This window comes from Drechmeria coniospora, chromosome 01 (genome assembly GCF_001625195.1).
Source record: "Drechmeria coniospora strain ARSEF 6962 chromosome 01, whole genome shotgun sequence".
Classification (NCBI taxonomy): domain Eukaryota; kingdom Fungi; phylum Ascomycota; class Sordariomycetes; order Hypocreales; family Ophiocordycipitaceae; genus Drechmeria; species Drechmeria coniospora.
In genome coordinates, this window is record NC_054389.1 from 12401817 (window position 1) to 12426874 (window position 25058).

The 25058-nt window shown below is 60.7% G+C and overlaps 8 protein-coding genes across 8 annotated transcripts; 2 read left to right on the forward strand and 6 right to left on the reverse strand.

The window, feature by feature from the left end:
• Window positions 1–308: 308 nt before the first annotated feature.
• Window positions 309–1778, reverse strand: DCS_03270 (glycosyl transferase; the record flags this gene model as incomplete). Its single annotated transcript, XM_040800592.1, has 4 exons — window positions 309–483; window positions 544–1064; window positions 1122–1516; window positions 1586–1778. The coding sequence occupies 4 exons, from the start codon at window positions 1776–1778 to the stop codon at window positions 309–311; spliced, it is 1284 nt and encodes a 427-aa protein (XP_040661475.1).
• A 1140-nt stretch (window positions 1779–2918) lies between these two features.
• DCS_03271 (glycosyl transferase) lies at window positions 2919–4584 on the reverse strand (the record flags this gene model as incomplete). Its single annotated transcript, XM_040800593.1, has 3 exons — window positions 2919–4074; window positions 4462–4503; window positions 4553–4584. The coding sequence occupies 3 exons, from the start codon at window positions 4582–4584 to the stop codon at window positions 2919–2921; spliced, it is 1230 nt and encodes a 409-aa protein (XP_040661476.1).
• Window positions 4585–6456: 1872 nt separating this feature from the next.
• DCS_03272 (subtilisin-like serine protease) lies at window positions 6457–8334 on the reverse strand (the record flags this gene model as incomplete). Its single annotated transcript, XM_040800594.1, has 1 exon — window positions 6457–8334. The coding sequence occupies one exon, from the start codon at window positions 8332–8334 to the stop codon at window positions 6457–6459; it is 1878 nt and encodes a 625-aa protein (XP_040661477.1).
• A 1448-nt stretch (window positions 8335–9782) lies between these two features.
• Window positions 9783–12099, reverse strand: DCS_03273 (glycan biosynthesis protein; the record flags this gene model as incomplete). The annotated part of the gene is made up of 6 exons (XM_040800595.1): window positions 9783–10113; window positions 10402–10469; window positions 10526–11328; window positions 11401–11408; window positions 11458–11505; window positions 12062–12099. 6 exons carry the CDS (start codon window positions 12097–12099, stop codon window positions 9783–9785), a joined length of 1296 nt encoding a protein of 431 aa, XP_040661478.1.
• A 685-nt stretch (window positions 12100–12784) lies between these two features.
• On the forward strand, window positions 12785–13403 carry DCS_03274 (Rieske domain-containing protein; the record flags this gene model as incomplete). Its single annotated transcript, XM_040800596.1, has 2 exons — window positions 12785–13069; window positions 13122–13403. 2 exons carry the CDS (start codon window positions 12785–12787, stop codon window positions 13401–13403), a joined length of 567 nt encoding a protein of 188 aa, XP_040661479.1.
• A 789-nt stretch (window positions 13404–14192) lies between these two features.
• On the forward strand, window positions 14193–14895 carry DCS_03275 (uncharacterized protein; the record flags this gene model as incomplete). Its single annotated transcript, XM_040800597.1, has 4 exons — window positions 14193–14357; window positions 14462–14568; window positions 14637–14789; window positions 14847–14895. 4 exons carry the CDS (start codon window positions 14193–14195, stop codon window positions 14893–14895), a joined length of 474 nt encoding a protein of 157 aa, XP_040661480.1.
• A 728-nt stretch (window positions 14896–15623) lies between these two features.
• DCS_03276 (RNA polymerase II CTD phosphatase Fcp1) lies at window positions 15624–17927 on the reverse strand (the record flags this gene model as incomplete). The annotated part of the gene is made up of 1 exon (XM_040800598.1): window positions 15624–17927. The coding sequence occupies one exon, from the start codon at window positions 17925–17927 to the stop codon at window positions 15624–15626; it is 2304 nt and encodes a 767-aa protein (XP_040661481.1).
• A 2912-nt stretch (window positions 17928–20839) lies between these two features.
• DCS_03277 (condensin complex component cnd1) lies at window positions 20840–24592 on the reverse strand (the record flags this gene model as incomplete). Its single annotated transcript, XM_040800599.1, has 5 exons — window positions 20840–21859; window positions 22025–22102; window positions 22145–23742; window positions 23807–24306; window positions 24360–24592. 5 exons carry the CDS (start codon window positions 24590–24592, stop codon window positions 20840–20842), a joined length of 3429 nt encoding a protein of 1142 aa, XP_040661482.1.
• Window positions 24593–25058: the final 466 nt, after the last annotated feature.

The following is a 25058-nucleotide window of genomic DNA, read 5'->3' on the forward strand; positions in this document are numbered from 1 at the left end:
AAAGGGGGACGTAGGGGTGGCCAAATGCTTCTCGGCACAAACGACACGGAGCAAGCAACGTGGTATATAGTCCTACTATTTCCGCATTCCGTACATGAACGCGGCGTACACTCATACATGCTACCCAGTGTCGTTTCAGCTTTTCCAGAAGGCCCGTCCTTTGATGCCATGCATGTGGAAAGGCGGCGGCGGCATGCGGCGCGCGCGTGTCCTGCCTGCGTCGGCGATGCCGACGGCGGTCATTTTCATCGTATCGTATCGTGATCCAAAATGCAACGCTTGCTACGCCAACAAACACATCGTACACGCTACGCCGGGACCTTGGACCAGTCCTTGCAGAGCCCAAACATGGTCCGGCAGAACTTGCCGTACTCGACGACGAGGTCAAAGTGTCGCCAGGAGCCCAGGGCGTGGTGGTGCAGCCTCGCGTCGGGGTCGGTGACGGGCTTCGAGCCCATGTTGCCGTACTTGCCGCGACCGGGGCTGCGGCGGTTCGGTCAGTCCACGATGGGTCATCGTCGTCGACGGCGCGGGTCGGCGTACCTGAATCCCGTGATGGGGAGCACCAGCACGTCCGAGACGAGCTTCGACTTGCCGCCGTCCTTGAGCCCCGTCAAGGCGTTCCACCGGAAGCCGACCTCGGCCTCGAGCCAGGTCATGGTCGCCAGCGTCACGGCGGCGGGGCCGGTGCGCGTCAGCGGGTCGAGGTCCTCGGTCGCCTCGTCGGTCGCCGACTTGGAGGCGGCGACGTGGGCCCTCAGGTTCGTCATGAACTGGGCGAGGGCCGGGTGCCTCGGAGCCGAGGCGAGGGCCCACTGGGTGACCTGGACGGGGTACGAGTAGCCCATGCGCCAGTAGGTGTCGAGGTCGGGGTCCGTGTCCGCCTCGAGCCCCCAGACAAGGCTCACGGGTTGCGTGTTGCTCGGCAGGGCGTCGGGGAAGTCGCTGGGCGGCATCACCATGCCGTAGCTCGTCCCCGTCACGTCGTCGGTCCAGCGGGAGACGTCGGACGGGTGGATCCAATCAGCCGGGTGCCTCAGAGGCTCCGTGTCGACGTCGGCGTACTGCTCACGGTCAGGTCAGCTCAGGGTCGGGCCTCGCGGCCGGTCGGGACGACGTACGACACCGCCGTAGTACTGGCATGCGAGCACGCGGAAGATGTCGGCCCGCTCGACGGGCGTGAACATGGCGTTGAAGTCGTCGACGAGATCGGGCTCGCGCTCGCGCATGAAGGCGAGGATCCCTTCGTCGTCCCAGAAGAGGTAGGCCATGGGGCTCGCGCCCTCGGGCTCGACGGCGTGGCGCAACCACCGCTCGACCCAGGGCAGGACGTCGGCCTTCCACGTGTCCATCCTCGCCGAGCGGGACGTCTGGTGGACGATCAGGGGTATCTTGGAGAGGGCCACCTGGCGGCCGCGGTGGGAGGAGGCGGCATCCGAGGCCAGACGGGCGGCCTCGAGGATGGTCCGCGGCGGGTGCTGATCCCGGCCGATCCATTCGGGGGGGATGTACCAGGCTGGACGACGGGGTCAGCATCGAAGCACGAGGCTCGCGGCGGCGTGGGACGGGGCAGGGCAGCACGCACCGCCGCCGGTTCCGTTGAACGAATGGACATGATTCCAGGTGAGAGGGAATCGAGCTCGGAGCGTCGCGGCGTCGAGGACACGAGGCCGTCGCCGCCCGCCGACCCAGAGGGACCAGGAGAGGAAGGAGAAGAGGAGGAGGGAGAGGAGGACGACGCGAGGTCGGGCGCGGACCGAGTTGAAGGAGACGAGCATCGCAGGCCCGATTCGATGGAGTCTGCTGCACTCCTGCGCCGGGGAGGGCTGGGTCGTCTCGCGAGAAACTGCCGGAGAGGAAGGGAATATTAAGAGGTGACGGCGGGCAGACGGGCGGCGAGGGTCGACGTGGAGGGCCGTAGGGATGGTGGTGGCATGGCACACGAAATGACGCAGCGACCGGGAGCAAGGAAAACCCGCGCCGCGACCGCGCCGCCGCCACCGCCGCCACGGCTCGCTGTGGCTCAACGGACCTCTCCTTTTCGCACTTTTTTGCAGGTACCTTGGCCTCGTAATTTGTTGCCACCGGGCCGCCACGCGGCTTCTGCCAAGGGCCACGTCGATTGGCCCGCCGGGGGGCTAGCGCCCCACGAGGGCGAAGCGGTGGATGGCATGCCAGGGCACGGAGCCCCGCCGAGGAGCACAGTGCAACACAGTGCAGGGTTCGGGGCGGCCGTTTCATGGGCATGTGCGGAAACGGGTCCAACCGGCGACGCAACGACGATACAGCGTGCGTTGTACCGTGCAGGCACATGCATGCGGCACTGTACGCCGCATCACACTCGACGTCCCGGCACCTAGACTCGGCATGTTGGGTGACCGCTAGCGAGAGCCGGCACGGCAGTGCACTGCACTTTACCACAGTACACCCCTGCACAGGTACTGTAAGCACACCGCTGCACTCGGCCGCACCGCTGCACTCCACTGTACCGCTGCACTCCACTGCACCGCTGCACATGTGAGCACACCACTGCACCCCACCGTACGGCACTGCTGCACGCTAAATCACTTACAGCACTTGTCCGTGGGCGTACCGGTAGGCGGCTTAGGCACACAGCCTCCACTGCACTGCACTCCACGGCATTGCCGCTGCGGCTTAGGGACCACACTGCCTGAACGTCCACTGTACTGGCGGTCAAGCAAGCACCGTACCTCGCAATGCCGGGTACCATGATTCGTCCGTCACGGGCATCGAGTCAGCACACGGCATCGGCGAGGAGCGGGAGTTTGGATTGCCGCGGCGCGGACCAAAGAATTGTATTAGTGGTGGTAACATGGTTGATGATGTGCCGCGGCACGTGGTAGCAAAACTCGCTAGAAACCGACTCGGGTCACGACGTCGACGTCGACGCCGTCTCGTCACAGGCGCCTGAGGATCGTGCGTCGCCGCCAGAAGAGGCCGAGGGCGACAACGAGGATGGCGAGGAGTAGCAGGAGGTTCCGGCTCCGGCCGAGGCAGTTGATGAGGCGCGCGTCGTACGAGTGCCAGGACGAGCTCCCGAGGTGCTCGAAGATGGGCGTCGAGACGCGTCCGTTGAGGCTGTGCAGCGGCGCCGGCAGGATCTTGAGGGCCGAGCGGTCGCCCTCGCGGGCGTGGATGACCGAGGCGAAGTGGCAGCCGGTGCTGAACATGACGGTCGGGTAGGGCAGGCCGAGCCACTGGCGGTCGTAGGCGGTGAGGTTGCCGACGATGCTGCCGACGAAGCCGCTGCGGCGGCGGGCCATCATGAAGCCGATGGAGAAGCCCGTCGGGTGGGCCTCGGGGGCGACGAACTCGAAGCGGCGCAGCGGACCGAGGCCGCGCTTGCACTCGAGGTCCATGTCGAGGATGACGCCGCCGTACTCGTAGAGGACCATGTAGCGCAGGGCGTCGACGCGCTCGACGGGGTACCGGTAGCCGTCCCACGTCGGCTTGAGGTGCGGGAACTTGTCGGCGACGAGGGCCGCCGCCTTTTCGTCGGTCCACATGTGCGCCTCCCAGCCGGGGTGCAGGTCGACGCAGCTGCGGACCGTCTCCTTCCACTCGCCGCGCCAGTTGTCGCCGTGGCGACCGAGGGCGATGTGGTGCAGGACGGGCGGCACGACGTCGTCGTAGGGCGCGGCCGAGAGCTGGTCGCGGCTGTAGTTGGCAAAGGTGACGTCGAAGCCGTCGTGGGCGGCCGAGAGGATGAAGTGGCGCGAGCCGTCGTGCCAGTTGGCGTTGAGGCTGGCGAGCGTCCAGGAGGTGCCGAGGAGGTCGCGGAAGAACCAGGCGGCGGCGGCGAGGACGAGGAGGGCGGCGGCGAAGAAGAGGCGCAGCTTCCTCGTCCGCGACGCGGCGTTGGGGCGCTGGGACTTGAGCATGGCTTCGGCGAGGGGTGTGGATGTCGAGGAGGATGTCGAGGAGGATGTCGATGTCGACGAGGATGTCGATGTCGAGGATGTCAATGTCGACGAGGATGGGATGTCAGTGTCGACGAGGATGTCAATGTCGACGAGGATGTCAATGTCGACGAGGATGCCAATGTCGACGAGGCTGTCAATGTCGACGAGGATGTTCGAGCCCGGCAGGGGCAGCACGAGAGGGAAGCAGCCGAGAGGGGCAAAGGCGAAAAGGAAGACGGGTGGTGGCCGCGGACGACGACCGGGAGGGAGACCAAGGTAATCAGCCGTCGAGAACAGGGTTCATGCTCATGACGCGCAGCGTGTGTCTGTGCCGGTGAAGGTGACGCTGATGCTGATGCTAATGCTGATGCTGACGTTGATGGTGATGGTGATGGTGATGGTGAGAGACGCGAGAAGAGTGGGCGGCTGACGATTGCCACCGAGCCTCCTCCAGGAGGGACGAGGCGGCTGCGTCGTGTTATTGGTGCCAAAGCTGGTGGGGGATGGATTTTCACCGTCCCAGCAAGGGGCCACTCACAATTCGGCACCGCGTATGTCGCTGTACTTGCCGCGAATGTCGCTGTAAGTAAGTGCTCGCTTTAGTTGCCGCTCATGCCGCTGTACTCTACTTGTCACTCATGTCGCTGTACTTGCCGCTCATGTTGCTGTAAGTACTCTACTTGCCACTCATGTCGCTGTACCGGCCATGTCGCTGTAATTAACGCCCATGTCGCTGTAAGTAAGCGTAAGTAAGCGCTGCAAGTAAGCACTATACTTGCCGCTCATGTCGCTGTACCGCCCGTGTGTCGCTGTAATTACCGCCATGTCGCTGTACCGCCCATGACGCCGTGCTCTACTTGACGCTCATGTCGCTGTACCGCCCGTGTCGCTGTACTGGCCGGCTCATGTCGCTGTACTGTAACCGCCCATGTCGCTGTTCCGTGTCGTTGCATGTACCCCCCATGTCGCTGCAAGTACCGCTCATTTCTCTGCACCGCTCACTTCGCTGTGCCGCTCCGCCTCCCACCTCCCCTCAGCACCAGCGGCGGCGCTGCGACGGACGAAGCCGGCCATGGCCTGCGACGTTGGCCGTGAGAGCGCCGTTTACCGCGACGACGACGCGACACGCCGCTCATGTCGGCGTACATGCACACTCGCCGGTGCTATGCTGTATTTTCATATGCAAGTACTTGCGTGCGGAGTATGCTGTTGTTGAGTCCTGTCGTCGTTTACTGCACTGTGGTCGTATAGCACTGTGGTTGTAAAGCACTGTGGTTGTAAAGCACTGTGGTTGTAAAGCACTGTGGTTGTAAAGCACTGTGGTTGTAAAGCACTGTTGTTGTAAAGCACTGTTGTTGTAAAGCACTGTGGTCGTATAGCACTGTGGTTGTAATGCACTGTGCTTGCGTAGCACTGTGGTTGTAAAGCAAGTACTAGGTACTGATACGCAGTGCCATTGCATGTACTCCGTACGCTTATTACCCAAGTACTTGAAGTAAACCTGCCGTGCAGAGTACTTACTTCAGTACAGTGCAAGTACATCACTCACTGCACACTCAGTACATACTTACTCCGTACATACAGTGCCATTATGCATGTACGTGTACGTACCAAGCACTACAAGGAGGCAAGCGTTTTTCCCTGCGCAGGGAATACTACACCCCAACACCTGCAGGTGCTCGGTGCATATTGAGACCAGTACAGAGTACGCGTAATAATAATGATGAATTTTGCTGCAAGCAGTCCGACGTGTTGCGCACTACGTACCGAGTACACCTTGACACCGGCGAAAAGTGCCGTCTGCTGTACAGTGCCATCTGCTGCACAGTGCCATCTGCTGCACAGTGCCACTGCTGTACAGTGCCGCTGCTGTACAGTGCCGCTGCTGTACGATGCCGCTGCTGTACAGTGCCGTCGACGGTACGGAGCACACGAGAAAAGGCACGTCCCTCGGCAGCACGCACGGTACGTGGGCATGAGTACATGAGTACATGAGTGCTAGCGCACCTCAAGTACCGAGTACGAGCGTGCGCGACGACTTGGCATCGGAAACCGCCGTACCGGTACGTGCGTGCCGATGCTGACTCGGTACTCCGTGCGTGCTTGGCGCCATCGTCATCCGACACCACGTCGAGCGCGGGAAGCGTACGATACACTCATGCATCGTACCGGAACGACAAAGAGTTCATCACATTCATCACCAACGCATGCCATGCGTGCTTGCCGATGCACTTCCGAGCACGGTGCGGCGTAAACATGTCCCGCGCTCGACGTGGCCGTCATGCTCCCGTCATGAGCTCGCCATCATGGCCAGCTGGAGTGCCAAGAGACGCGAAGCCGTGCTGGACTCGGCCGGGACCGTCGAATCGCCTACGACAAGTACGAGCATGCGGCGCAGAGTTGGTTTGCAACCAAGGCATCGCTCCGCTCTGGGGGCATCGTACGACTCACCATGCTATTTCCTGTCGAGCCCAGCACCCGTCATCATCCCCGTCGGCCGGCCGCCTCGCCTCGTCGTCGTCGACCACCTGCGTCAAAACTTCGTCCTGTACGCGTACCCGAGCACGCCCAGCGCCGTCACGGTAGGGCCGCCGCAGTCGGCCCTAGGCCACACAAAGTAGTTGTCCGTCTCCGCCCTGTAGCAGGAATAGAGAGGGACTGAATTCGGCACCTCGCTGCTGTACATCCATCCCACGGGCCCGTACGGAAGCTCGTTGTTGCATGCCGAATCCGTCGTGAGGAACGACGCCGCGTCCCAACGACACTCCCAGAGCATGACGGTCCCTGGCTGCTCGGAATGGTGGAGGTGCCAGAACCAATCGGCTCTGTAAACTGAGCCATCGGGCGGATTCCGGCTGGTGACGATGTAGAGGTTGCCGTTGTTCACGAGATTCAACCGCACGTATGGAACATGTGCGAATCCACACATGGTGCGCGGTTCGGAATCGCGGTTCGCCGTCGCCCACGTCGTCCATGCGACCTTGGCTGTTCCGTCCCATTGACGCAGACCAAACTCCTGCACCTCGGGAATCTGATCCTGCATGTGGTAGTATATGTAGTTGTCGATGCCGGGCGTGCCGAGCACGTTTTTGAAAGCAGTGCATAGGGACCTGGACTGCAACTGCCGCTCGGCGGGCCGACCAGGCAGTCCCTGTTCCACAAACTGCACCGTCCGTAGCGCGGGTGCGTTGGGGAATCGTTGACGCAACCAACCGACGAGCACGCCGACGGTTCCCATGGTGACGTACGGGAAATCATAGTACGAGATTTCAACGAAGCCCGGTTTGTTGTACGCGTTGATGGAGACGCGCCACGCCCGGCCTCCGGCGTTGGCCGCGAGGCCCTCGAGCACCGTCATGCCGCAGAGCTGGCCGCCAGGCACATCTTCGAGCTCGAGGCCAAACTTGTTGTCGATCGACGTCATGATCCTCGCCGTCGACTGCTCGGCGTAGACGGCGTCGTAACCGGCCTTGTAGTTGGAGGCGATCAGGTCGATCCACTCGGACTTGTCGCAAGCCTTGGCAGGGCCGCAGCCGATGTCGAAGTAGTTGCTGTTGCCGACTTCCCTGTCGAGGACAAAGTCGGCGATGCGGCCGTGGCCGTTGTGCCCGTTGTAGCGTCGGGCGAGCATGCCGGCGAACCGTCCAAAGTCGACGGCGTCGTCGGGCACGCAGTAGATGCCGGCCGCGCACCGTCGGCGTCCGCGTGCCCAGGCGGGCGTGCCGTAGACGATGGCCGTCGTCACGAGCTTGCGGTCGCTCCACGCGCCGATGGCCTTGTCCACTTCGGGCACGACGAGGAAGCAGTGGCCGTCGTATTCCTGCTCGTCGGCGGCGCAGGGAGGCGCCTTGTTGACGGGCTCCCAGTCGGCCCAGACCAAGTACAACGACTGACCGCCGGGGTTGGCGTCCCAGATGTCGTCCATGTCAGGCCAGAAGTCGGCATAGATGCCCTTGACCTGCTCCGCCGTCCTCGACGGATACGGCAGCGGAGGTTGCGTCGTCGTTTCCGACGCAGACGACGAGGCAGACGTCTGCGACGACTGGGACCGCTCGACCAGGATGCGTCGGTGCTCTCGCGAGTCTGTGTCGGGACCTGCGTTTGCGGTGGACAAGTCTCGCATGCTTTCGTCACCGTCCTGCCTGGACATTAGCCTTTGCTTTCTTCGTCGACCAAGGATGGTGACGGCATCGATGGGTCGGCGTCGGGTACGGGCAGGCGGAGACGTCAAGCGTTCGTACCTGGTGATTGTCGTTTGTGTCCATGTCGAGCCGCAGCAGACGACATGCATCGGCAGATGCTCCACCAGCACCGTCGAGCCATGCTGCTCTGCGCTCTCTGTGGAGGCGGAGCTCGCAAGAGCGCCGAACGCAAGCCATGATGAATAGTGAAGCAATCGAAACGCAGCCATGGTTGCACACGCATTCGGCTTCGTTCCGCCGGATCAAAGTATGCGAAAGGATAGCCGAAAGAGCCGGGAGACACAGCAGGCAGGTGCTCACTTAAGGAAGCACGAGATCATGACACTGCGAGCCGTAGTGGCTGTCACGCAGGACGTGTTCTTCTCATGCCCTTTCGTCGGCTTCTGTTTGACCTTGATTGTCTTCCGAAACTGGTATCTCGGCGTGTCCTCACGTGTGCTGGAATCGTGAGCGCGTCGGTCCTCCATTGGCCGCCAGGCATGAGGTAGCCATTCCACGACCCTGCGATGGCGGCGTCGCTTTGTCCTCGGGTGAAGCGGCCAGGTTACAACGTAAAATCCGCAGCCGCCTTGAACATGGTTGAAAGAGAGACAACACATACAAGGCGGGTTAGCTCGACGAGAGACGCATGTTTGGGAGGCAGACTTCTTACTATGGATAGCCATCACGACACCTGGCGCGAGCTTGCCAGCTTCCAGCGTTGTAAGCAGTTCGCCGGCGGCTTGGCAGGCTCATCGAGGTCGAAGCTGGAATCTTGGCCAAACGTCCGGGCCAGCGTCGGCTGGTATGCTGCAGCGATCAGCCTAAATTAGCCCTCGGTAAGCTTGATTTTGTCTTTGCCTCACCAGACCACTAGGTTCCTTGGCTGGCATGCACGGCGGACACGTCCGTTTGACAGGGCGGCGGCCACAGTTGATGTCGTGGATGGTTAGAATAGCACAGGGTGCGTGGTGGAAGCTTCGTCGTCGAGGGCAAATTCATTGCTATACGCGAGTACTACGTGTACAAGTACAAGTAAACGACGCGAGTACTATGCTATGTAATTTAGCGGTAACTGTACCGGCTACTCGGTCCAAGCAATATCTTTAGTCCGACGGCAGCACGGAGTACAAGCACGTCGCTCGTCCATCTGACTGAATTCCGTACAGCATCAACTAGATATGCTGAACCGTAGAGTGCTTGCGAGTTTGCATGTACAGTGTCGGTGCCATAGATGGACTATAGCAGTCCGACCTCATCCAGCGAGTGCAGGGATTTGAAACGCTCGACACCGTACTCCGTACATGTGTATCGGATGCATCCTGCAACGCATATGGTGCGAGGTAGCATCCAATCATGACCATCGATTCCTCGTTGAATCATACCCATCGAATTGCACGGCCGTATCGGTGGCAAGGCCGAAAGAGTTTGGGCACTCGGATGAAGACGTATCGTGGACTAGGCGGGATACCAACGGAAAGGGTGGAAGACACGTCCAATCAATCGTCCATGCTCGTACAAACGGATGAAGCGGGTGCCGTGGCGGGAATCTGTCACGCACAACGACCGATGGCGGGGCACAGCAGTGGCAAGCAGTGCCATGTAAGATTGCAGCGGCCATGTATGCTTCCTCCGACGTCTATGCAAAATTCCCATTCGATGGCAAAGACGAAGCGCGTCACGCCTTGCCGGGTATCCTCGTTAAATCGTTAAACCACACATAACGGCTCAGGATCATGTACAAGTGCCGGTCCCACGAGTACTGGCTGTCGTGGCTCGCAAAGGCTCTGCGCGTCAGCAGATAGCGATTCCAGGTGCTCGCGATGAGCGCCTTTGTGCTGTACTGAGCGTCCGCCTCATCCGAGGGAAAGAAGACGGCGGCGAACAGCCTCCAGGTGAAGGAGAAGGCGGTGAGGGGTAGATCGAGGAGGCCCGAGTACTTGCGAAGCACGGCGGTGGTGACGAGCTTGAAGGCCGGCGGGGCCGAGGCGTCATTCGCGACGTATTCGCTATCGGCGTACGTTGGTCAGTTGGCCGAGGGGTGGCAGCGGGGTGGCCGAGGGGTGGCAGAGGGGTGGCCGAGGGGTGGCCGAGGGGTGGCCGAGGGGTGGCCGAGGGGTGGCCGAGGGGTGGCCGAGGGGTGGCAGAGGGGTGGCAGAGGGATGGCAGAGGGATGGCAGAGAGATGACAGAGGGATGGCAGAGGGATGGCCGAGGGGTGGCAGAGGGATGGCAGAGGGATGGCAGAGAGATGGCAGAGGGATGGCAGAGAGATGGCAGAGGGATGGTGGGCCATACCTCACGGCAGCGCTCACGGCGCGGTGGTTGATGTGACCCGAGACGCCACCCTCGTCAAAGGTGATGATCTGCGAGACCGTGTCAGCGGCCGACCGCCGGCGGCGAGGGAGTGGCGAGAACGTACGGCGTTGATGTCCCACTTGGCGACGTGCTCTCCGACGATGGACTCGATCAACGTCGTGTTCCACCAGAGCTTGGGGTTGTCCTGGAGCTCCGGATGGTCGAGCGCGACGCACCTCGAGGAATCGATGCCCAGGGCCGCGCAGGAACCGAGGAGCTCCTTCTTGCGTGTCTCGCCGATGCCGTCGTTGTTCCCTGCATCCATCGTCAGCGAGGGCCGCCGCCGGACGGCGAGGGGCGGGGCGAGGACGGGAGACGCACCGGTGGACATGACGAGCAAGCCGCCCCTGATGCGGTGGTTCCTGTCGAGGACGCCGAGGATGGTGGGCGAGAAGAAGAGACACTCGTCGTCGGGGTGGGCGGTGACGATGAGCACGTTCTTGGCGTGCTGCAGCGCCGGCGGCAGCAGTCGAGCGTCGCCGCCGAGGAGGTAGGCGAGGACGCATTGCAGGAAGAGGGGCACGACGACGACGAGGGCGGCGACGCGGATGAGCACTCGACGACGGGTCCGCGTGGCGACGAGCCACTGGACGGGGTTCTCCATCTTGAGCATGTCGTCGCCGCGTTGTAGGCTCGGCGTCGGAGCAGGACGGACAATGAGCCGCGGGCGAACGAGCAGCACGGCCGACGGAGGCGGATCAACGGTGGTGCGAAAGGCGGCGCGCGGCTGATGCGGATGTCGACGGCGACGGCATGGCCCTCTGACGAAGGAGGATGTCGACACGATGCTGCGGGTTTCGCTGCCAAAGGTGACGATGCCAGCGAGATGCTCGGTTTGGGTGGTTGTTCGGGTCGTGACGAGATCTGCTGGGGTTGCCGCGTAATGACAGTACAGTGTTGATTCGAATCGATTTATTTGCGTGCTTACTGTATACTTACTTGGTACACTTGATGCGTTGTCAGCGCAAGTAAGTACCTACTTACTCAAGTACTTACCTGCAGTAACTCGACAAAACTAATGGTTCAGTTTTGGTAGCGCCGGTCCTACAAATTGAATCGACAATTTTGTCTCCCTACTCCCTACTCCGTACTGCGCAAGTAGTTGTACATGAACAGAGTACACCGAACAGTACGGAGCACCAGTGCAAGTAATACTGTGCAGTAATTACTATGGAATACTGTACGGAGTACATACCCCGTACAAGTGCAAGTACTCCGTACGAGCCGTCCAGTGCCCACAGCACATGCGTGCAAGTGCCGTACTCCGTAATGCTCTGGCATTTGCCCTGTATTCTTGTCACTAACCTCCCCTGTCGTACTGTACGGAGTGCTGTAAATTACCTTGTTCAATCATCATGCACCTGCACGATCCTAGCCAATCCTGTGCCGCCCAGGCCGTACTCCTTGCACAGTACAAGTACGGAGTACACGTATATGCTGTATACAGCACAGTACGGAGAACAGTTCGTTCAGGGTACATGTACTTGTAGTAATACTTGCAATTGCGTGTTCATGCAGTACTATTACTGTACAGAGTACAAGTACTCTGACGTCAATCGTACCGTACAGCAAGTACTTACAGTTCGTTCAATGTACTTACATGTACTTGTAGTACTTGCAATTACGTACTGTGCTCATAGCAGTACTATTACTGTGCATGAGTACAAGTACTCAACGTCAATCGTACCGTGCAGCACAGTACAGAGAAGCCGTTCTCCGTGGAGGAGCGAAAACTCGAATCGCCAACATCAATTCACATGGCCGCCATTGTCCCTCCATCCCCGAATGATGCATTCCGTACAATATCACAGACGGTATTTCCTCCTTTGCGTCTCCATCAAGGTAGCAGAGCCGACTGGATGCGGCGTCAAAGTATTCCCTCTGGCAAAGCCTTGACACGGCCTTGGGTTATGCGCACAGTGTTGGAGGGGGGGCCTTGTGGAGGATGTGGTCAACCATGATATGCAAGTAACAATAATAAATCGGACAAGTGCCAAGTGAACCAAGAAAGGCTACCAGAGATGAACAAGGTGGGCAATAAGTACACTTAATTACAAGTAATAATTGTACTGCAAGTGCCGTGCAGTTGTGCTTGGATGGAAAGCGTCAAGTGCCTTTGAATATCGTAATACAATTACTTACTCTGTACATAATTAGCACTGTACACCTACACCCACACCCCAACGTTCCTTGCACGTGACACATACTGCTCCAACATGCTGCTCCATGAACGACTAGAAAAAGTACTCTACGCAAACATGGACTCGTCAAACTGAGAGTCGGTCGTGCATCGACAGCGGCTTCGACGCCCCGTATTCCGGACATGTCATGGAATCCATTCAAGTCACCGTCTCGGCCGGAAGCCAAGTGGTCCTGCGTCGGCCTCGCCTCGTCCTTTCCCGACCTCGGCCTCGAACATGACGACTCGTCGCCTCCGCCACCCTGCCGCTCGACTCTCCGGGCCGGAGGCAAACTGTTCCAGATGCCGAGCATGGGCGAGCCTCCTCCCTCCGGGGTGCTGAGGAAGGTGGACGCCGACGACGACGCGGGTCTCCAGCACGAGCTTCTCGTCTTTCAATACAAGGGCAAGTTTCACGCCGTCGACCATGTGAGTCCCACGCCGCGCCTCGATGGCCGCCGCATCGGCTTACGGCGTCCAGCAATGTCCGCACGAGGCCTTTCCCCTTTCGCACGGCGAGCTCTTCGACATTGAGGACTTTGGAATCGTCCTCAGCGCTGGTCTGACCTGCTCAAGGCACGGTTGGTCCTTTGACTTGTTCACCGGCAAGGCGGATCGCGGCAGCTACGAGCTCAAGGTGTGGGAAGTTCAGCTGCGTGAACCTAGCGTCGCCCGACAGGAGCTGTCGACGGAAGAGACGAAAGGGGCCTTGCACGATGCTGATAAGGAGGTGTGGGTGAGAAGAAAACAAAAGGCGGGCTAGAGTTGGATGGATCGCTTGGCGAGGGAACGTCGAAGAAGGTGTATTGCTCCCCCCCCCCCCCCCATGCTGCTTCGTAACGCATGCATGTGTGGTCTCCTATTACGCCCAAAGCCCCTCGCCTACGGCGACGCCATGACGGCAACCATGACGGCAACCATGACGGCAACCATGACAACAACCAGTGGGCTTGTATATACGAGTATAGAGCGCATAAAGGGTCCATCGCAACCACAGATGGATGCATCTCGGGAGGAAAATGGACGCACAAGTACACACTGGGGATCCTCCTCCTCACAGGCCAGCTTGGCACATGCTTGATCTGAACGTTGGAAGCCATCGACACTCGTCGCTTTCCACCTGCCTCGTTTTCCACCTGACTGGTTCATCTTTCATTTCGGATTGTTTCGGGTTTCGGATGGCTTTGTCGTCAAACTCGGCAACGGACGACGTGGCAATCATCGGCAACTCGGAATGCTAGAGACGGCAGATCGCTCGCAAGATGCACGACGTGGCAATCATCGGCGACTCGGATTGCTAGAGACGGCAGATCGCTCGCAAGATGCTCGCTCTCCTACTGTGAGGTGGTTGAGGTGGTGGACGTATTACGTAATCCGGCTATTTCCATGGCTCCCGAAAACAACATCCACCACAGCCTCAAGCCCGACGACGGACGGCCAAACTGTTTCCACCTCATTCACCGCGACGGTAGCGGCGGCGAGAAACGACGTCCCTTTCGAATTTGATACCCATCCATCGACCAGGGGAACGACAAAGCGACATTTGCCCAACATGGTGCAGGACATGCCGCCAAAGGGCGGGTACGAGCCCGTCCAGTACAAGGTACGCCTGAACGCAGCTCCCGGCATCAGCTCCCGGCCTCAACTGCCAGCCTTCATTCTCCATCCTCAGCTTCCGCTTGAGCTTCGAATTCCAGCTGCAACCTCGATGGTCGGCGTGAGCCACTTGTGCGCTTGCCCGCCCCGAGGAGCGGAAGCTGCTAGGATGAAGGAAGCAGAGCAAACGCAGCGGTTTCAAATCAATCTGACAATGCACCGCAGCGCAATCTCCCTGCCAAGGGCTTCCGCCCCGGCATCCTCCTGCTTGGCATGGGCGCCGTCATGGGCTACGGCTGGTACAAGCTGGTCCACGGCATCCGCGAAGCCAAGTACGTCTGCCCTCCCCCGCAACCCGGCCGGCCCCCAGTCACTGACATGGACGCCTCCCCCTTCGCAGCGAACTCGCGCGGGAAAAGATGTGGGCGCGCATCCACCTCATTCCCCTCCTTCAAGCAGAGGAGGACCGGGACCAGGTGCGGCGCTACTTGGCCGACCAGAAGCGCGAAAAGGCCCTCATGGGCGAGAACACCAAAGTGTACCATAGCGATAGGTGCGCCGCCCTTCTCCTTCGGTGACGCCGAGCTCCATCACTGACAGGCTCGAGCAGATTTGTGAGACCGACGTTTGCCGTGGCCCCCGCACCGACGGAAGAGTGATTGGGGAGGGCGTCATGGACTTGTATATACGGACGGACGGACGAAGCAGGTGGTGAAACGCCGACGTCGATGGCCAAGAAATGTCATTCGCTTTGTCCAACCCCGGCCATCTCGACCTACTCCCACGAGCGGTCCCGGGCTCCTCGCGTGACTGCATCCGATTCCGATTCCGCCCTTGTGCCAGTCACACACGGACACGGAGCCTGTCGGGCCACGGCGAACGACGAACAAGTCGATCATGTTCGTCTCGCATGGCACGTTTCGGCTTGCTCGGCGAACCGATGCGGTGCAGCCGTCAACGACGTCCCCGCGGCATCCATGGCCGGCTGTCCAGGAGTGTCGCCGTTCACCTACTGTCCGGATGGAACATTGTGTGAAGCAGGCCTTGACGGGCCTTGATAGGCCTTGACGGGCCTTGATAGGCCTTGACGGCCTTGACGGGCTCGTCCCAGATGACAACGCCCTCACGTCACATCACCCACGCCGCGGGCATGCACCCAGGATCTGCATTCGATGCGGGGTATAATTACTAGACTGCTTCGAACACGGACGAATTTTCCCTGCAAAGCAACGCAATCCAGACTCCGTCGGCCCCCATACAAGACGCTCCGAAGCCAATCCCATCGCCATGCCGTCGTCTCGTAGAAAACGCAGATCAGATATGCAAAGTTGGTGAAGCCACATGGTCTCGTGAGACGGCGATGCCGCGGCGCCCGACGGGCTACGCGCTACGCTTCGGCCGCCTCCAGCTCTGCCAGCAGGTCCCTCTCGAGGTCGTCGTCAAAGTTGTCGTGCGTCGTCTGCGATGCGCCATCGCCGTTGCTCGCCGAATCCCCGTTGTTGAGCGTCTGCACCGACCGCAGCGCCGACGTGCCTCTGCCGCGCGACAGGCGCTGCTTCTTGGCCAGCAGACTCTCCCCGGCGACGCTGCCGTCGGCGTCCGAGTCGTCGCCGTCGGCCGCCTTCTTCCGCTTCCGGGCCTTGCGTGAATCCGTCGTGCCGACGCTCGCCGTTTCCGCGTCGCCGCCGCTCTCGGCGCCGTCCGACTCGTCCTCATCGCCGCCGTCGTCGTCGTCGTTGTCGTCGCCGTCGTCGTCGAGAAACTCCTCGAGGTCCTTGTCGGCCATGTCCCAGTCGAAGCCCTTAAGATCGTTGGCCTCCTCGTCCTCGGCCTCGGACGAGGGCTCCGTCGAGTCGTCCGACTTTTCGCGGTCCTGGTCGAGAATGTCCAAAAAGTAGGGGCTCTCCTCCAGCCGGCGCCACTGGCTGAGGCAGTCGACGAGCCAGTTCTGGTTCACGATCTTGATGGTCGGAATCTTGGCCGCCTGCTGCACCTTTTTCGTCCGCGGCCGCGACGTCGAGACGACGAGGTGGGTGACGCGTCGGGAGACGCCGTCGAGCACCTGGGCGCCAAAGTTCTGGGCCTGCATGCCGATCTCGGAGCTCTCGACGTCGACGCCGAGCGGCACGAGGCCCGAGAGGACGATGACGAGGCCCGAGAGCACGTTGGACTTGAGCTCGTCGAGGATGTCACCGACGTCGGGCACCATGGACAGGTCGACACCGTCGTCGACGGACCTCCTGCGCACCCTCGCGTGCCCCGGCGGGTGCGTCGGTTCCGACTGCTTCCGGTCGTCACGTCGCCGGTCGTACGTCTCGTAAAAGGCCGTGTGCAGGTCGGTGAGGTGGTCCTGCAGCGCCATGAGCTCCTCGTCGTCGTCGCTCAGCAGCCGGTGGCGGGCGTGGTGGGCGGGCGCGCCGCCGGCGTCGTCCGAGGCCTGGGCCGAGAGCTCATCCTCCTTGTCGAGCTCCTCCTGCATGTGCAGCAGCGGCCGGTCGACGAGCTGCTTCTCGAGCGTCTTCTCCTGCTCCCGCGCCTGCAGCTCGAGGCTCGCCTCGTCGTCGGCGCCGCCCATGCGCGCGAGCTCGTCGAGGGGCGACGCCTTGGCCTCGGGCGAGCCCCCCTGGGCGTCGGGGGCGGCGGCGGCGGCGGCGGCGGCGGCGGCGAGCGGTTGGGGCGAGGCGGCCGGGAGGATGTCGGTGCGCTTCGGCAGGAAGCTGGAGTTGATATCGCCAATGCCCTTGAAGAAGTCGTACGGCACGACCTTGATCAGGTTCGGCCGGTTCCTCGGCCAGACGTCGGCGCGGTCGTCGATGATGACCACCATGTTCGTGCTCACGGGGAAGAGGCGCTGCAGGCTCTTGGACGTGATGTTGCCGTTCTCGTCCCGGCTGATGACGCGGTTCCCGAACAGCTTCCGGTCGGGGTCGACGATGCGGGCAATGTTGAGCGCGTAGGCGCGCGTGCCCATGGTGTATACGTGCAGCTCGTACATGGCGGCCACCTCGCGGAGGAAGTCCCGCAGGCCCGGTCGCAGCTTGATGTAATAGGTGCAGCCGCTGGCGAGGCCGGCGGGGCCGTCATCGTTGAGCTGGAAGCTCTTGACGTCCTCGACCGACTGGTGGTTCGGGTTCGACGGGTCGGCCTGCCACTCGCCGATGGTCGGCTCGATGCAGGCGTGGATGATGGTCTGGTCGAGGTCGACGACAAGGCTGAGCTTGCGCTGGCGGAGCAGGCGCCTCTGGGTGTCGTGCTCGGCCTTTTTGGCCACGTTCTCGCTGACCATGAGGCCCGTCTGGTCGTGCGTCATGTTGATCATGGCCCGGTCCGTGTCCTTTTCCTCGCTCGCCCAGTTGACCTCGGTCATGTCGGCGCCGCAGAGGCTGCAGAGGCCCTGGATCTGGACCTCGTGCCCGCACGCCTCCTCGACCGTCATGCAGGGCGTGTCGGCGCCGATGACCTGGCCCTCGCGGATGCGCCATTCCTTGAGCTTGCCCTCGGCCGGGCTGTCGAACTCGGTGTAGGTCGTCTCGTCGACCCACTCGTCGTCGTTGACGCGGCGCCGCCAGCCGAACTTGTACTCGACAATGTTCTCCTGCTTCCGGAGGGCGTCGCCGGGCGACTTGAGGAGCTTCGTGATGGTGATGGGGTAGTGCAGGCGGGAGCCCAGCGAGACGACCTTGTCGTACATGTCGGGTCGGGGCCTGCGTCGATGGGAAAAGATATGGGACAAACGATGTTGGGTGATGCTAGAGAGGGGGGGGAGGGTTCAATGTCAGCCGTCATCCCGTCCACGTCGGTAGGCGGACGACGCACCTAAAAGACGTCCCCGGTCGCGGTCCTACTCGGCGCACGAGCACGATCCAAGCCCATGGCCTGCCTCGCCGTCTGTGAGGTCTCTCGAGGAGCGGCAACGATGATGCTCGACGGCCAGCCTCGACGCTGTCGAGGACAGGAGTGCACTAGGTCGCGGTCGAAGAACCAATCGGTCGGGGCGAGAAGCTCGTCGTCTTCGAGCCCTCGATGGGAAAGAAAGAAATGAACAAAACAAATAGCTCGGTGTCTGTCGGGTCAGATGATTGTGCCAGTATGTTCGTCGGCCGTGGGCCCTCTCATGAAGAGCTACTTTGGTGGCAGCCGGGTGTCGAGTCGGCAACGAACGTCAGCTACCGCATCCGGTAGTGCCAAAGGTCCCTCGGGCGCTCGCGAGTCGAGTGGCGAGACAAGCATGACGGCCTTGAAGCACACGTGGAACGTCAGGTGATTTGAGGGGCTTGGTCTGTGTACTTGTAAGTAAGTACATGTACGTTGTACAGTACGGAGTATGTACATGTACGTTGTACAGTATGTACATGTACGTTGTACAGTATGTACGTTGTACAGTATGTACGTTGTACAGTATGTACATGTACGTTGTACAGTATGTACTTGCTACTACTGTACGGAGTACGGAGTACGGAGTACTCTATTGGAAAAACACTCGGTACTAGGTGTAGGAACTTGAACTTGTAGCCTGGGGTTGCACAGAAGGGATTTAATATCTGTTCAGAGCATGCTCGTGCATGTGTTTGTTGTATTCATTCTGTAATACTGTACTCCATACTGGTGTGCACAGTAAGTACTTGCTTGCTGTGCAGTATCAATACTGGTAGGTGTACGGATTAATTACTTACATGTACTATTACTTGCACATGTACGGGGTACACCCAACTACGGTAAGTACCAGTACAGGGAGATGCAAGTACTCCGTACTCCGTACTCAAACCTACTATTACTTGCACGTACTATACTTGCACGTACTACTCCGTATTACTTGCACCTAACCAAGTACCTGTACGGGAGACGCAAGTACTCTGTACCGCCTGTTAACACCTACGACACTGCTAGGCAAGTACTGTCCAGTGCTGTAAATTGGTCGTTTGCACGGAGGATATAGCAGCACATCATCGACGAATACATCACGTCGTACTCACCAAAATTGTCGGGCTACGCAGCCGATGCTCCATAGACGCTGGCATACGGAAGAAAGTCGTTTGGATTATCTGTGTGGAAGCAATTGAGTAATGGCGAGAGATGGCGCTGCTTGTTCTGGCTCGTCCTGGCCTGCACGGTGAACGATGCCACAGTCACTATTTGCACTTGTAGAGCTGCACGGAGTACTTGCCAGCGGAACGAGCACAAGTACATGCAAGTATACAGTACTCCATCACAAGTATAAATACGGAGAACCAGCGCAGAGAGTACGAAGAAGACGATGATGGGGAGGTCGCAGAATCTACGCCACAGCGCAACAGCCACCTCCCCCTAGTGCGCCCCTGGCTTGGATTAGGTAATACGGGATCCGGCGCCCTGAGTGGCAAGGCGGGCGAGATGGTTGCCGTCAACGGACACCTATAACTACTAGGTAGCTAGTACTGTGAGTGCTGTAACTACAGTGGCACAGTACTGCACATACTTGCATGTACGGAGCACACCTACCAGCTCCTACAGTGATGCTGCTCGTGTTGCTCCATCAAGTTGCTCCATCAATCTTGCTCCATCAATTCTTGGCCATGTTTCGAATGACCGTTATTCCAGAGGATGCGTTGGGCCATCTTTCGCCCGAAGGCCTGCCTCTATGCCCTGTCGTCCATTTTGCTTCGTGACTCGGATGGCCTTTGCTGCTGTTCACTTTCATGTGCCTCGGGGCCAGAGCTTTCTGCGAGGCATCCAAGCAACCTAGATAGTGACGGCTACAGCACGAGGCGAGCACCTGTAGATCAAGTTCCGCACCTGTTCGTCTTTGGTCTGGGGAGTTTGGGACAGCAACGCTGCATGGTTGATGAGTGCTCTGTTCCAACGTACTCCTACTGCCAGGAGTCATATATATGGGTCATGTGACGAGGCTGCTCATAAGTACAAGGCTAGCCTCTAGGAGACAGTCTCTCACGGGAGAAGAGGGGCTCCTCATGGATCAATAAATACGATGGTAGAAATCATCATGTTGGCTTCTACATGCAACTCCGACCTGTTGGCGCTTCCCGAGTTGAGAGCCATCATTGGCGGTACAGGATGCACAAAGGTAAAATAATCATGTATTCATCATCGCACCGTTGACCGTTTAATTGACATCTCCTTTTGCCGTACGACGGCGGAAATCTTCCTCTCCGTACTGAGTAGTACGGCTAGCATCGGTACGGGCGCAGCCAGGGAAGCTACCCTATACACGCTGGTCATCGTCCTACAATGGACGAGCAAATAGGCACATGCTTCTCATGATAGAATTCATCAATGACTGTGCATTCATCGCTCTACTGCAACTTGTTCGCTTCCCTTCTCTACTGCAAGGAGTGGCACAATGTCAACGGCATCCTCGGTGACGCATTCAACAATAGTGTATGGTGACGCTTCATGTCCTCCCATTCAATAAGACCACGTCGACGTCGGCCAGTCTTGGATATATCTCGTCCAACTGCACGCGTACGACGGGAAAGAATTGGTCATGCCATGTGCGTAAATCGATTGTACTCATGAGCAGCCCACAACGTCAGCTTGGTAAGTGTACATGTCGTGTGAAAGCAACCAAACTCCGTCCACCATGCGACATGATGCCCGTCATGCGCCCTACGCGGCCGTCTGGACGACTCGGAACCCGTCCGACACGAGCTTCGATATCTCCTCGTTCTTGTGCGGCAGCAGCCCGAGCGCAAAGGCGACGTCGTTCCACTGCCTCTCCGTCTCGCAGCGCGCCAACCTTGCCGCGAGCTTCTCGGCGAGCTGCTTGGCGTGCTTGTCCTGCGGCCGTCGGTCAGCGGGCGAATTCGTCCGAGCGGAGCTGGTACTTGCCTTTTCCACGAAGCCGAGCAGGAAGCGGATGATGCGCCGGAAGGCTTCCTCGTCCATGCGGCCGCCGGCGCTCAGCAGGCTGAACATGTCGACAAAGTGGTTGTACACGGCGTTGTCCTTGGTGCTGAGCTCGGTGAAGAACATCCTCGCGAGGTCGGCGATCCGCCGGTCCTCGTCCTCGAGGCACTTGGCCATCTCGCCCAGCTGGCCCTTGACCTTGACCTGGCCGGCGAGGATCAAAAAGGTCAGCGTCATGAGGCAGGTCCGCTTCACCGACGCGTCGTCGTCGGCGAGCCGGCGGTAGAGAAAGTCCGTGTTCTCGTCGATGAGGTGGTTGAAGCACACGGCCATGTCGCCGAGGGCGATGACGGCGTTGGACCGCACCGTCGCGTCGGGCGAGCGCTCCATGATGGTGATGAGGAGCGGCAGGTTGGCCTCGCAGTACTCCGACGACACGCACATGAGCTTCGCGAGGCACAGCGTCGCCGCCGCCTGCAGGCCCTTGTCGGCGTGCACGTTGTTCTTGGCGCAGACGTCCGACACGAGCGGCCCGAAGAGGGCGAGCAGCGAGCTCGGCCCGTACAGCAGCTCGCGCTCCCGGATGTGCGCCATGGCCTCGGTGAAGTCGTCCTCGGTCGTGCCGCCGATGAGATCCAGCTCGTCGGCGTCCTCCTTTTCCTTGTCCGTCTTGCCGCCCGCCATCTTCTCCTTCTCCTGCTTCCTGCGCTTAAAGTCGAGCTCGCACAGCTCGAGGTGGACAATCTGCTTGATGGCGACGTGGCCGACGACGAAGAGCAGCTGCGAGAGCGCGACGGCCTTGTCGCGCTTCCTCGGCGGCGACGGCGACGGCGACGGCGCCTGGTGGCCCGGCTGCGTCGTCGCGTCGGCGAGGTCCGGCACCGGCCGCGTCTCGTCGCTCGTGGCCGGCCGCGCGGGCGACGGCGACCGGCCGCGGCCAAACACCTGCCGCGTCTTGCGCCGGATCATGGCCGAGCAGAGCGTGTCCGGGTGCTTCGAGATGGCGTAGATGGCGTTGATGGCCTGCTCGGCGACGCCGTACCACTCCTTGCTGTCCGACGGCACCTCGCTGATGGCCGCCAACCGCCGGCAGACGGCGTGGTCGTTGGGCAGGCGGGCAAACTTGGCCGTCGACTCCTTCGCCTGGCGGCCGACGGGGTTGATGCGGCGCAGGGCGATGCACGTGTACTTGGCCAGCTGCAGGTCGTCGCGGCCGTGGGACCCGAGCCCGGTCCGCAGCATCGTCTCGATCTCGCCGATGACGATCTCGGGGTTCGCCGTGGCGAGCATGCCGAGCACGATGATGGCGCCGCGCCGCTGGGTCCGCGAAATCTCCCGCCTCTGGACGCCGTAGACCTGCCACAGCTTCGAGACGACCACGTCGGGGATGATGCCGGCGTCCATCATCGTCGCCAGCAGCTGCTCGAGCGACGTCAGCTCGGCCGGCGTGGCGCCAAAGGTCAGGCTGATCATGTTGCGCGCGACGTAGTTGGCCGCGTCGTTGGGGCTAAAGGTCTCGGGCGCCTCGAAGAAGAGCCTCCGGTAGCACTCGATGAGGTGCATCTGCACGCCCTTGCCCTCGTCGCTGTTGCCCTTGGTCCAGATGAGGCGCAGCATGCGTCTGATGCCGAGCTTGTTCTGCTCGATGTTGTAGGCGTCGCCGATCTCGAAGTAGTCGATGGCCTCGATGACCTCGCTCTTGTTCTTGGAGCCGAGCAGCTGGCAGACGATGGCCGTCGCGTCGTGCAGCACGTCGATGAACTTGAGGGCCTCGTTGTAGTACCGCCTCGTGAGCGTGAGCTTCTCGATGGCCTCGCCCGTCGCCGCATCCTCCCTCGCCTTGCGGACGGCCGCCGCCCTGTCCTCGTCCGTCATCGGCCGCTGCGGCTTCTGCGGCGAGCCGACCTCGGTGGCCTCGTCTAGGAGATCGTTGTCGACCGTCACGTTGGCCTCGTTGACGCCCCCCAGGCCCGGCATGCCCGGGGGCGGCTGCAGGGCGTTGAGCTCCTCCTCGACCTTGTCGTGGCGCTGCTGCCACTCCTTGCGGGAGAGCTGGGCGCCGTGCATGACGGTGAAGGGGTGCGTCTTGACGAGCGTGCCCAGCAGCTTGATGGCGTTCCTGCGCACGTTGCTGCTCTTGTCCTCGAGGCTCCGGCACGCGAGCTCGGCCGCCTTCTGCCGGCGCTTGGGGAACTTTTGCTCGAGCTCGCACAGCCTCATGTACACCTGCAGGGTGCGGCAGCGACAGTAGGGGTTGACGTCGAGGAACCGCTCCTCGAGCACGTCGAAGAAGGCGTTCAGCTGCGACTTGTGGTTCTCGCTGCGCTCGTCCTGCCGGCTGAGGTGGGCGACCATGTTGCCGCAGACCTCGATGAGGGCGCAGCGGAGGGTGTGAGACTCGCTGTCGAGCTGCTTCGCGAGCATGGTCATCTGCTTGATGACGAGCCGAGGCGCGAGCTCCGAGAGCTTCGCGATAAAGGCCGAGATGGACTTGGGCCCCCGCGTGTCGTTGGAGTTGAACTCCTTGTTGCTGATTTCCCTCAGCAGCTCGTCGGTGAGCTGGGGGTAGTCGTACGTCTCGGCGAGGATGTGCAGGAACTCGGCCATGGGCTCGGAGAGGTGCTCAAAGTACGTGAGGTTCTGGATGACGTTGATTTGTGCCGCTATGCTCGTCAGCACCGCGCCTGACGCCGAGGCATCGCCGTTGGCCGACGGGGGGGGACCTACCGTATCCGTGACCGTGATGCTTGACGGCGACGCAGAGCACCTTGAAGCAGTGCATGCGGATCGGCGTCATCTTGGTGCGCTGCTCGCTCTCGAGGATCATGTAGACGGGCCGGGTGAGCAGGCCGATGAAGGTGTCGCGCTCGCTCGTGGTAAGGAAGATCTTGGCGAGCTTGAGCTTCAAGACCTTGCACATGACCTCGAGTGCCGCCTGCAGCTGCGTCGCCGAGTCCCACGAATCGTCCTTGGTGCCCTTTTTGGGCTTGCCTCGGCTCCGGGCGGCGGGTACCGACGACTTCTCGGCCGCCTTGGCCTCGACGGCGGCGATGGTCCACTGCAGCAGGAAGCCGTACATCTCGAGAAGCTGCTTGTGGTGGGCGAGCGTGTCCTGCTCGTCGGGGGAGTCGATGTCGTTGCTGATGGCGTCGGCCTCGGCGGCGAGCCCGCTCATGACGAGGTCGAAGATCTTGCTCAGAGCGTGCGTCGGCAAGACGGACGTGTACCTGACGGGTCAGCGGGCACGTCGAGGGACGAGGCGAGCAAGCGGCGGGCTCACTTGAGGAGAAACTGCAGCGAGTCGACGTGCTGGGGACGCATCATGGCGTCGGGGTTGTCGGCGACGGCATCGATGATGGGGTTGAGGACCGGATTGATGACGGGATTAGTGAGGCCCTCGGGGTCGTTTTCGCACTCGAGGAGGGCGCCATCGGCTTCGGGCGTCGATATCGTCGTCGGATCCGACATGTAGTGCTTGAGAGCATCGTTGATGTCGAAATTCATCATGGCCATGGCGGCACACCGGCGGCGGTGCACTGGTTTCGATGTCGTTGCGGGACCGTCTCCGCGGGCGGCTGGGACGGACGCGATAACTCTCAATCGCCTTGTCGTGATGATGATGATTTCGTGATGCTGAGGGGGAAGATTGGTGGTGGTGATGGTGGCATGTCCCTGGGCAACGCAGGGGTGTTTTTGTTTTGTTTCGCGCTGTCTCAAGCCCCCCGCAGCCTGCCACTGAGCCCTGGCGCGTCAGGCCCAGCCAACGGCCCAGCACCAACCAACACCCCTGTCCACATCCACCACGACCACCACACTTAGTGAGTGCATTCGCACTGTATTAGTGAGTGCACCCGCGCTGTACGTGCTGCAAATGTACACAGAGTACATCTCGCCTGCTAGTCCATGCGGTACATTCATTACTAGGTACACAACTGCATGGCACGCAACGGTATACTGTACATGTATCTGCCGACGCTTG